Source organism: Trichomycterus rosablanca, chromosome 17 (assembly GCF_030014385.1).
Source record: "Trichomycterus rosablanca isolate fTriRos1 chromosome 17, fTriRos1.hap1, whole genome shotgun sequence".
NCBI lineage: Eukaryota > Metazoa > Chordata > Actinopteri > Siluriformes > Trichomycteridae > Trichomycterus > Trichomycterus rosablanca.
The window spans coordinates 312,857-325,000 of NC_086004.1; the positions used below are offsets into that span (position 1 = coordinate 312,857).

At 45.8% G+C, this 12,144-nt stretch overlaps 1 protein-coding gene across 1 annotated transcript in view; it reads right to left on the minus strand.

The window, feature by feature from the left end:
- The window catches only part of LOC134331844 (ephrin type-B receptor 3-like), a 28,096-nt gene extending 17,103 nt beyond the window's left edge, over positions 1-10,993 (minus strand). Inside the window, exons 1-6 of the mRNA XM_063013385.1 lie at positions 10,336-10,993; positions 6,170-6,325; positions 4,548-4,883; positions 1,355-1,479; positions 967-1,129; positions 223-331 (exon numbers count right to left, since the gene is read on the minus strand). Coding sequence (XP_062869455.1) covers positions 223-331; positions 967-1,129; positions 1,355-1,479; positions 4,548-4,883; positions 6,170-6,325; positions 10,336-10,978 — 1,532 coding nt within the window. The 5' untranslated portion in view covers positions 10,979-10,993. The remainder of the gene's footprint in view (positions 1-222; positions 332-966; positions 1,130-1,354; positions 1,480-4,547; positions 4,884-6,169; positions 6,326-10,335) is intronic.
- Between the last annotated feature and the right edge of the window lie 1,151 nt (positions 10,994-12,144).

Below are 12,144 nucleotides of genomic sequence, written 5' to 3' on the forward strand. Positions count from 1 at the left end.
CCCCAGTCCATCATGAGTGCACTAAAGCTTTAGGCAGTGAAGTCAGTATTACACACTGGAGGGAAATAAGTTGTGATTTTTGTCATATTGTGCATTTTAGCAAACACCTGGCAACCCGGCCTGAGCCTGAAGACCTGCTACACACACACACACACTTTCACTACGGTTTCACTCCCATGTGTGTGTGTTATGAGATGTTGGGAGTCGAGACGAGACTCTTACTTGAGACAGACGATGGCGATGACGACCACGGCGATGATGAAGACGAGCCCGGCCGTCGCTGAGCCCACGATCAACGGCAACTGTTCCTGCAGAGACTTCTCCATATCCACTGAGAGTGAGACAGAGTCAGAAAAAGTGTGAGAGAGTGAGACAGAGTGACACATTTCCCATCATCCAACACTCCCGAGAAGAGAAGAGGGCGTGTCTAAATTCTTAGCTCCCTTAAAATGCTGAGGCGCCTTGATTCTGAGTGATGATCTGACTGAATAACGAGGGAGCGTCCGACGCCTCCTCAGCGCTGAAGATCAATCCCAGCATTCAGTGCGGCACGACTTCTCTCACAAAGAACTACAAACATGGTGGACGAATCGATGCGGAGCAACCAACAGAGTTCCTTTCACATGTAAATAAATTCAGGTAGATGTGTAATGTGTATAAAGGTGTAATTATACGAGTGTGGGTTTATTTGTAAATTGGGGCGTCGGGGACAGTTTAAGTGTTTTCGGTACGCGGAGGGAGACGTTAGCTGGCGTGCTAGCGCTAACTGTGTTAGCTTAGTAAGCTAAAACTGGTAACGTATAAGTAGAGCGTCTAAATAATCTGATTATGAGCTCCAGGTCTCTCCACTGAGGAGCTGATCAGGTAGGTGGTGGGAAACAGACCTGTAGTGATACAGAGTGATGGAATGTGTATATCTGAATATGGTGTGTGTGTGTGTGTATGCAGTGTGTGTGTGTGTATTACCGTTGTGGTTGGTGCTGAAGTGGGTTGGGTTGCTATAGCGACCGTATCCAGCCACCGTTCGGGCTCGGACCTGCACCACGTACGCGGTGGCGGCCTTCAGCCCCTCGATCCTCGCCGAACTCCTCTGAGCCGTCATGGTGTGTGAGATGGCCTCCCCCTGATCCTGCACACACACACACACACACACACACACACAGTGAGATCACACAACCTAATGATTCAGATCCATTCCATATGATTCCAAATCATTTAAAATGATTCAGTGACACAAGTGTTCGTATGTGTTCAACACCGCTAACGAGCTACACGTAGCGTAGCGGTTTAGCACTGCGCACTTCCGAGGGTATGTTAAATTGGGACGCAGCCCGTATACCTGCGATCCACTCACCTTCTCGTGATATTTAATCTCATAATCCAGAATGATTCCGTTTGGGTTCATGGGTGGAAGCCAGGAGAGACTCATGGTGCTCGCCGACGCCCCCATCAGGTACACAGAGGGAACTGCTGACGGAGCTGAGGAGAGAGGAGACATGAGCGTCCTGAATAAACAACATGGTTTAATTTAACACTAAACGAGGTGTTCGGGTGGCACAGTGGGCTCTTACGCTAGCCCAGTAATTCAGAGATCTGGGTTCGAATCTTAGAGGTGCTATCAGCCAGCCGGGCATCTACACAGACATGAGTGGCTATGTCTAAATATATCTGAAGGGGTGGCAGAAATCCTACGATGGTTTGGGTAGAACAAGAACGAGTACGATTCATCATGAACACAAATGATTCAATCACGTCTGATGATTCAGTTCAACATGATAAGCAAAATGATTCGGTGCATAAATGACTCACTAAAAATGATCATTGTTTTTTTTCACTATTTATGCATTTTCTTCCAATTCTACTCATATCAGATCTTCAGTGGTAACTCCGTCAGCAGCTGCAGACCCCCACACCCTGACCGTGAAGTGCTGCAAACTGCAAAGTCACTGACCACTTGTTTTCACCTGGCAGAGAAAGAGTCTCAGAGAGAGTGAATCAGTGAATCATCGACCAGCCAGTGAACTGCACAACTCAATTGTTCATGTTAAACAAAAGAAGTTTCTTATGAATGAAAGTGATTTATCAGAAACAAAAATATAAACAAACTATTTACAATAAAAAGAATCAAACACAAACGATTCAACAGCAAGAAAAATACAAAACAACAATCAGTTCTGTCGAAATCAAAACGTTTCCTCCTATAAACCACACCGCAGGAAGCAGGAGGATCCGACGCCACCCTGAACCAATAAAAACCAATAAAAGAACGAATCAGATGAAAATGATTCCGATTCATTTATTACAGTAAAACAGCAAAACGATTCAGTTTAAGATGAAAAACACAAACAGCACGTTTAACTCTGCACATGTAGAGAGTCTCAGATTTGGGATTAGCAGAGGGGCTCAGGAGAGGGGTGTGTGTGTGTGTGTGTGTGTGGTGTGTGTGTGTGTGTGTGTGTGTGTCTGGTGTGAGTGTGTGTGTAAGTGTGTGTGTGTGTCCTTGAAGAAAATGTATTCGTAAATCCCTCGTGAGAAAAGACACTGACAAACCGGAAAGCTGCACACACACACTCATACACACACACACACACACACACACACACACATACACACACACACACACACACACAAACTACTTTTCTCCACTGTTTTGCTCCTTTAGTAACTGTTTCCATTCAAACCACCGGTAATTGTACAAAATTTGGCTCTTTGTTTCAATCTCTTTGTACTGGTCAGGGTTGTGGGGGGTCCAGTTCCACCAGGAAACACTGGACACAAGTCAGGAACACGCCAATCCATCACAGGGCTTTGGTGCCCCCTCAGACAGAGCCAATCATGTCTGTGTTTGAACCTGGATGGTGGTGCACTAGTGCACAAATTCTATTATTATTATTATCATATAATTTTTACTATTATTATTATTAACAGTGTTATTACTATATTTTTTATCATTAGTATTATTATTATTGTTATTATTTTTAACGTTATTATTGGTATTATTATATAATCATTATTATTATTATATTGTTTTACTATTGTAATTATTAATAATGTTATTACTATATTTTTATTAGTAGTACTGTTATTAATATTCGTATTATTACTATTGCTAACACAATATTATTAACATTATTATTTTTATTATAATTATTACTAGTATTATTATATTAACTGTTTACTATTGTTATTATTAACAATATTAGTACTTAATTTTTTATTATTAATATAATTATTATTACTATTATTAACATTATTAATTGTATTATTATACACCTATTACTATTATATTACCTTTTAACTTAAAATATATATATTATATACTATTAGTATTATTATTGTTTTAGTTATTATTATTAATAACATCTTTATTCCTATCTTCTCCCCCCTCTCTTGCTTTTTCTTTTCCAGCACATCTTTTTCTCTTTATTTTAATTTCCGTGCCCCCTCGTCCCCATCCCTGACCCCCCCTCGCCCCTCATGTGTTCCTCTCTCTGCTTGGTTAAAAGCTTTTTCTAATCTTCAGGTTCTGGATCTTTGATCTTGCAGCCCTGCTTTCTCTTCATCACCCCCCCCCCTCCATCCCAAAACCCAGGACAAGGTCCCCCACCCACCCGCTCTCAGACACAATGGGCTCTGTTAAGACTCTTCCTCCACCCCGGGATTAAGTGGCCTCCTTCTGGGAGGTAAACACGGACACTGGGGGGAATGGTCGCCGGGGTCGGGGTCCCCCGTTTACGGTTGGGATTAACTGCTCAGTTTAGTGATGGTGAGAATATTCAACACCGACCCGAGAGAGAACGTCAATCAGGAATAATCTGAAACACAAACACTGAGGGGACAGATGCTGCCCCCCGAGTCTCTGCAGAGGTGCGTTCTGAAAGTGACCACACCCTGCATGGGTGCCAGGGGTTCTTCTTACAGAGACACTGAGAACATACCAAAGATATTTACTTTTACGGCATTTAGCAGATGCTTACAGTACTGTGGGAGTATGCAGTCTAAGCTCAAGGGCCCAACAGTATCAGTGGTAGGAACTGAACCAGCAACCTACTGATTAATAGTCCAGTACCTTAACCACTACGCTACAACTGCCCACCCTGAAGCAGGGTCAGTACTGCCCCAACCAACCCAACACGCTCATTCATTCACTGTCTGTTCTATCATCAATTCACCTTGGTCAGGGTCGCGGTGGGTCTGATTCATTCTGATTCAGTCAGGAAACAGCCCGGACAGATACACACACCCAGTTGTGGGAGGAAACCCACACAGACACGGGGAGAACATGCAAACTACACACAGAAAGAATCATGGCTGCCTGGCTGGGGAATCGAACCCAGACTCTTCTTGCTTGCTTTCGTCATTTTTAAACCTGGTCCATCAGCAAGCACACAGGATCAAACCCTGGACTCTGAAGCTGTGAGTGACCAACACAACACTGCTCTGCCGTCCTGCCCTCAAACGTTGGGATTTGGTAGCCGGGCCAGACTGTGTGTTTGAAGACCCTGGCCACACTGAGACCCTGACCACAGTGAGGATGAGGTACGTACCAGCCTGGTTGGTGGTGATGTTGACGGAGATGTAGTGGGGCGGGTAAGGGTTCTTGTTGGACACCCCGTTGACGGCCTGGATCTCGAAGCTGTACTGCGTGTGCGCCTGCAGGTTCCGGATGGTGACGCGGCGCTCGGTCAGGCCCAGGTGACGCGGCGACACGTCCACGTTATCGTCGCACCGCGTGCACGCCCCGCGCTCCGCCACGCACTTCTTACAGATGACGTTATACAGCAGGTCGTCGCGGCCGCCCAGTTCCTTGGGTTCGCTCCACTCCAGCACCAGAGACGTCTCGTTCACGTTGGAGATCACGCTGCGGGGGGCTGAAGGGGGCGCTGTGGAGACGCGGGGAGTTTAATTCACAGTTTAATGTACACTATATGGACAAAAGTATCAGGACGCCCCTTCTAAACATAGACGTAATGTGTTTCAGCACAATAAAGGTGTAATAAATCAATATTATAGAACACATTAGGGAAGGCCCTCTCCAGTGTCCTGCACAGAGCCCTGACCTCAGCCTCACACAACAGCTCTGGGATGAACTGGAACACCAAGGTTCTCAGAGGAGAAGCTTCTTAGAAGAGCGTCCGTTGTTCTAGACGTAGCTCTACTTTAATAGCGTGTTTTTAAACTGAGCTCACGATCAGGCGTCCGAATACTTCTGGCTGTGTATTATTTGGTGTTGTTTATTGAAGTGCTGAAGTGTCTCTGAGGCGCGGGTGTGTTTACTTTTTCTCTTTGGCTTTTTGTAGCGGGAGCTTTTATCTTGTTAATGAGTGACGGCGGATGAAAGAACTGTGTGTGTGTGTGTGGGTGTGTGTGTGTGTGAGTGTGTGTGTGTGTGTGTGTGTGTGTGTGTGTGTAACTGTGTGTGAATAATGAAGTTTTAGGAGGCGAGGGCTGTAAATCGTACACTGTGACGCTTCACCACATGGCTACTTGTGGTTACGAGTGTGTGTGTGTGTGTGTGTGTGTGTGTGTGTGATGCCTGGTGCGCACCAGTCAGTGTTTATGTTGATTGGTTGGCGCGTGCCTCTGGTAGCGCAGACCGCTCGACCACATTCAGCAAGTTTAAACACAGTAAAAAGGGTCTGGGTTCGATTCCCCAGAGTCCTTTCTGTGTGGAGTTGTGCATGTTATTCCCGTGTCAGTGTGGGTTTCCTACGGGTGCTCTGGTTTCCTCCCACAGTACTGTGACAGCATATTTTCTAAGCAGTTGAGGGTTAAGGGCCTTGCTCAAGGGCCCAACAGTGGCAATCTGGCAGTGGTGGGGCTTGAACCAGCGACCTTCTGATTAATTGTCCAGTCCCTTAATTACTAGGCTACAACTGCCCCACATGGCATGAAGCTGTAGCCTAGTGGTTAAGGTACTGGACTAGTAATCAGAAGGTCGCTGGTTCAAGCCCCACCACTGCCAGGTTGTCACTGTTGGGCCCTTGAGCAAGGCCCTTAACCCTCAATTGCTCAGACTGTATACTGTAACTGTAATGCAAGTCGCTTTGGATAAAGGCGTCTGCTTAATGCCAAAAATTTAAATGCAAGTCAGGACGACTGTCTGTGTGTGTGTGTGTGTGTGTGTGTGAGTGTGAGTGTGAGTGTGAGTGTGTGTGTGTGTACCCACCGGTGCAGGCGGTATCGGGCGTGTCACTGTCGGCGCGGTAGAACCCGTTCCTGCAGCTGCAGATGGACGAGGCGGCGGAGATGGATCGACTGTTGGGTGGACACGGCATACACACACCGTCCCCCTGCTTCCACTTAAACAGTCCAGGACTGCAGGCTGCACACACACACACACACACACACACACACACACACACACACAGAGTCAGAAAACGACACTTGACATCAATTTTGTGCCGCTATTGTGAACTGGAAACCTCTAGAAGCAACAACTGCTCAGCTGTGAAGCCACACTTGCTCACAGTGTGGCGGTGTGTGGCCTATGAAACACCACCGAGTTCCAAACTGCCTCTGGAAGCAATGTCAGCAGAAGGACTGCTCGTTATGAGCCTCCTGAATCAGGTCTCTTACAACCATGAGGTGTAAAGCACACCAGCACTGGACCTGACGCTGTACTGGTTCATCTGGAGATCCTTTAATGCAAGTGCAGACTGTAAGGTGTGGTGGAGGAGGAACTCGTTTCGATTCTCATGATTCCAGCGCAGTGAAATCCTATTAATAGTAATAGTTTGAATAGTTTGGGGAATGCCCTGTCCTGTTTCTGCTTGGTGAAGCGTTCCGAACTGAACACAGTAGATATAAATAAAGCCTTTAATAAGGAGCCGGTTCAGGCGACATTTGATGGTTTTATGACAGCGGTGTGTTTATTAGCCGCGGTGTTTCTGAGGTAACTGATAACGCCGCTGCTTTCATCTTTATTGACCCGACGGCACTTAAAAAATAAACTCATAAAGTTGACATTATTCTTCACTGTTCCAAATATTAAACCGTGTGTGGATTTAATATCAGCGTGTAAAACTGAGCATTAAAGCGACACCTGTAACGAAAACAACAGTAGTACAGCTTTATACTGCTGAGACCAGGGTTGCCAGATCAGCACTGAAGAATCCCCTAACTTAGCACGTACAGTATCGATACGCTGTTCTTCACATGTCACAGTTCGGTTTAAAGCACGGCTAATTATAAGGTTAGGGGCCAGGATTCAAACCCTCAACCTTTAGATTGATAGTCCAGAACACTAATCAGTAAGCCATCGTTGGCGCATAAGTGGCCTGAAGCGGGGATCGAACCCACGCAGCTGAGTGTCAGAGCCTGAGGCTCCACAGCACAGCCTGAGCCAACCGGTGGTGCGAGTCACTATTCTAAATCATTTAAATCCTAATTTAATTATTAAATTTTTGCTGATTTTCTAAACTTTAGTCTAAAACAAATAAACTTCAAAACATCAAAAGTTTAAAAAACAACCGGAGTTTAAACAGGGATCTGGCAACCAGCTTCAATAATACGTTATATAAACCTGATTATTTACATTTTCAGCATTTAGCGGACGCTTTTATCCAAAGTGACTTACAGTAGTAACAGTGTACAGTCTCAGCAATTGAGGGTCAAGGGCCTTGCTCAAGGGCCCAACAGTGGCAACCTGGCAGTGGTGGGGTTTGAACCAGCAACCTTCTGCTTACTAGTCCAGTACCTTGACCGATAGGCTACACCTGTCCTCTAAACGCAACACAGAAAGGAATGAAATATTTATCTCTTATTATCTTTTATAATCTATATTTGCTGACGCACAAGCGACAGAACGTGACCAAAAATGTAAATTCATTAGCACTAAAAGCTAACACTACTAGCGCAGCGAGAACGTGTGAGAAAACTGATCGAATCACAGCGGCGGTCGCTATTTCACTTAAAGCTAAGACCGTTAGCGCCTGGTGTATTTGTGTTTGATAGCAGAAGCCGCCAGACAATCAGACCCAGGTGTGTAATATAGCAGCGCATTAACTCCATTAGCACTAAAAGCTAGCCGTGTTAGCGCAGCTACTGTTTGTTTATCCATTAATCAGAGCTAGCGGTAAAAGGTTAATCTGTGGGATTTACGGATCAGATCATCACGTCTCGGCCAGAACTTTTCCCGCGGTTTATTTAGAAACGGGTAGAAACGGAGGCTCGGCGCTCATGCTAGCGAGTGCTGATGGTTCGGTTTTGTAGAATCAGAGCGAGTCAGCGTTTTGTTTCATCCTCTCGCCGACTGAAGCACCTCGAGACGAGAAGGAAATGCTAATTCTCCGCTCGGAACCTTCTCGCTCAAAGACGTTCCTGCTGCATTCGGGCGCGAGAGGAGGAGGAAGAAGAAAAGAATGTAAATGATTAATTAATATTCATGTGAAATTCCGGCTGCCGTGCAGGAGGAGTTTTAGCTCGGCTAAAGATTAACTCCTAAAGAAAAGAGGGGGGGGGGGGGGGGCGACGGCGACGGAGGAGAGATTTATTCCGTCGTTTCTCTCCGCTCGGTTTGATTAGCGAGTGCTTTATCAGCTCCGCTCGCCGCCGTTTCTAACCTTCAGCTGCCGCCGGTAAATAAATGAGTTTTCAAACCTTCAGTGGCTGCAGAGGTAAAAACCTTCAGCTCAGCCACAGATCACGGGCCGGACGATACGCCGGGAACACATCACGATACCTGCAACCGTTACAGCTTCAGTACACAATCCATTACAGATCTGAAAGTGCTCCTATTGTACCAAACACCACCGAGTTCCAAACTGCCTTTGGATGGCTGGGAGGTGTAAAGCACACCAGCACTGGACCTGACAGTACTGGTTCATCTGGAGGTCTGAGATCATTCTTTAATTCAAGTGCAGACTGTAAAGTGTGGTGGAGGAAGAACTCGTTCTGTTTCTCATGATTTCAGTGCAGTGAAATCCTATTATTACTAGCAATAGTTTAGGGAATGCCCTTTCCTGTTTCTTGCATGACAAAGCCTTCGGAACAGAGCAGCAGTTGATAATTCATTATGAATCTGAAGCACTGAGTTCCAAACTGCCTCTGAAAGCAACGTCAGCACGAGGACCGCTCATCGTGAGCTCCGTGACTGATTGGCTGCTCATGACCCTGAGGTGTAAAGCACACCCGCACTGGACCCTGATGCTGGTTCATCACTGGTTCATCTGGAGGTCTGGAGATCATCCTTTAATGCAAGTGCAGACTGTGAAGCGTGGCGGAGGAGGAACTCATTTTCATTCTCACGATTCCAGCGCAGTGAAATCCTATTTATAGTAACAGTTTGGGGAATGCCCTTTCCATCAACAGAGCAGCAGTCGACGATTCATTCATTACGAATCCGAAACCTCAAAGCTGCGCAACAACTACATTAAGTCTGAAGAACATCCACGGTCTCCTGATCTAAACTCCAGCCCAATAGTTAATCAGAATTTATTCATTAGAAGTATTTTATTTACTTGTTTGATTCGTATTGAATTATTAACGTCTGATAAATAAATAAAACATAATGAGGTGGTAAAGTCGGGTACAGAGTACCGGATTCAGAGGCAGGGCTGGTCGGAATAAAAACAACCTAACTAACACGCTGGTAGAGCGACAGGTGGACATGTGATCGTGTTCAGCACGCCAGCTACTCGATACACCAATGTGCCAACTCACGATTGCACGAGATGCTTCGCCCTTGGTCCTAACAAAAGGGAAACGAAAATATGAATCGAGTAACTGAACGATTCTTAGCTCGAAGTATTGAGAAGTGAAGTCGATTCTTTGTTCGGCTTCAAATGAAGCCATAATCATTAGAAAGAGGACGTGAACAACTTGTTAAACAGCACTCAGGTGGAACAGTGGTCTACTGTGATTATTGATGGAGACCTGTGATGAACTGGACCCACCGTGACCCTAACCAGGACAAAGCGGTGGCTTTCTGAGCAGAACCCTTGACGTTTATGAGAAAACATGAGCCTTGTGTACAAAGTGAGTCAAAGTGACCTGAGCAGCACATTAAGGGTTAATATTTCACCAGCGTGACTCAGTCTGCGCTTGAACCTTTAACCTCTGACCTCTGGTGAGCGGCGGTCACATTAGCGACCTGCGCTAATGTTCACCTGAGTGTGAAGGAGTCCTGGTTTCCTTCAGTCCGTCCTCCTCCTCTTTCCCGTTTACTTATTTATCCCGCCGTTCCGCTCAGACTGAGGTCACATGATCGACTCGCTGACCCGGAGCGGAAAAAAACTCCGTCACCTCCAGCTAGACCGCGTAATACTGAGAACCGGGCTGTTAGCATTAGCTTTAGCATCACATTAGGGTTAGCGTTAGTAATGCAACACTCACCTTGACACTGCGAGTCCTTAATGGCCGGTTCGAACCCAGCCATGCAGGTGCAGGAGCCCACAGGAACCATCCACTCTCCGTCCCCGTTACAGTACAGCTTCAGAGGGACGGACTGTTCCACCGCGTTCGGGACACACGTCCCCGGGGCGATCACTAAAGACGTTGCTTCGGCGCCTGTCGCAGTCTCGGGGAAGACGGCGAAGTTGGCGATGGCGGTGGAGCACTTCTTATAGAACACTCGCACGGAGATGAGCGACATGCACGCCCCCAGGTCCTGGAAGGCCAGGTAGAAGCCGCTTTTGGAGAGCGGGCCGAAGCTGCGGATCTTGGCGTTGACCCGCCCCGACTCCAGCATGGAGAAGCTCTCGTCGGGCGCGATGGTGTCCACTTTGACGTACGGGTTCTCCATCCAGAAGGGGCTGGTGGAGGTGGCCGAGTCGGAGTCGGACTCGTAGTAGAAGAGGTTGAAGGTCTCCTTGCAGGAGCCGGGGATGTTGGGAATGCTGTTACAGTCCCGAACCGTGAACTTCAGCTCCACGTAGACCCTCAGCACGTCCTTCCGGGGGATGAAATCCGTCCTCAGCCAGTTGTTCTGATTCATCTCCATGACGTTACACACCTGGTACGTCCTGATGGGGTTCATGGCATCGTCGTACCCGCTCACCTCCTCCCACTTGCACACAGATAAAAATCACGGGTCAGATTTGATCAGAATAAATAAATATTTAGGATTAATATAATGTGAGGAGAGAATCAGACAGGTTTATTACTCACCCCCGTCTCAGGATGGGACGTCCACGCTAGTTCTGTCGTGGCCCATTTACTGTCCATTAAAGTTTCTGTAAACAAACAATAAAAATAATTTAGACATTTTAACATTTATTTATTTAGTAAGATTATCACACACAGTATTTAATAAGTACACACTTCATTATCTACAACATTCAGACGTGTTTTCTCCTCAATTTTATTATGAAACAAGAATCATAAATGTGCATCAATTCTTATTTATTTTTCTTATTATTATTATTGTTTATTTATTTATTAGAATTTTAATGTCACGTTCTACACACTTTGGTTACATTCATGACAGAACAACTAGTTACTATTATTATTAGTAGTAGTATTAGTAGAGAAGGAGATTAGGGGATGCGATTAAGGTTAGAGATTAGGGTTAGATGATGGGGTTTAGGGTTAGTATAAGGGGATGAAGTTAGGTTTGAGGTTGGGGTTAGACATTAGTATAAGGGGGTTGGAGTTGGTTTGGCAGTTGGGGTTAGGGTTGGATGATGGGGTTGGGTTAGGGGTAGAAAATAGTATAAGGGGATGGTGTTAGGGTTGGCAGTTAGGGTTAGAGTTCAAGTTTGGGGTTAGATGTGTGGTTAGGGAGTAGAGCTAGGGGTTAAGTTGATTGTTAAAGGTTGGGGTTTGGGTTAGATGATGGGATTAGATGTTACTATATGGGGATAGGGTTAGGGTTCGATGATAGGGTTAGGGTGAGAGTTTAGGGTTGGGGTTAGATGTATGGTTAGGGAGTAGAGCTGGGGGTTAGGTTTATTGTTAAAGTTGGGGTTAGGGTTAGATGATGATAGAGTTGGGGTTTGATGTGGGGTTAGATGTTAATATAATGGGATCGGGTTAGGGTTACATTTTAAGATTAGGGTTAGATGTATGGTTATTGTTAGAGATTGGGGTTTGGTGGTGGGTGTGGGGTTAGATAAAAGGATTAGAGGACAGAGTTGGAAACTAAGATTAGGATTTAGTTGTAGGGTTCAGTTTAGGTTTAGGACTTAACTTTCGGATTGGTGT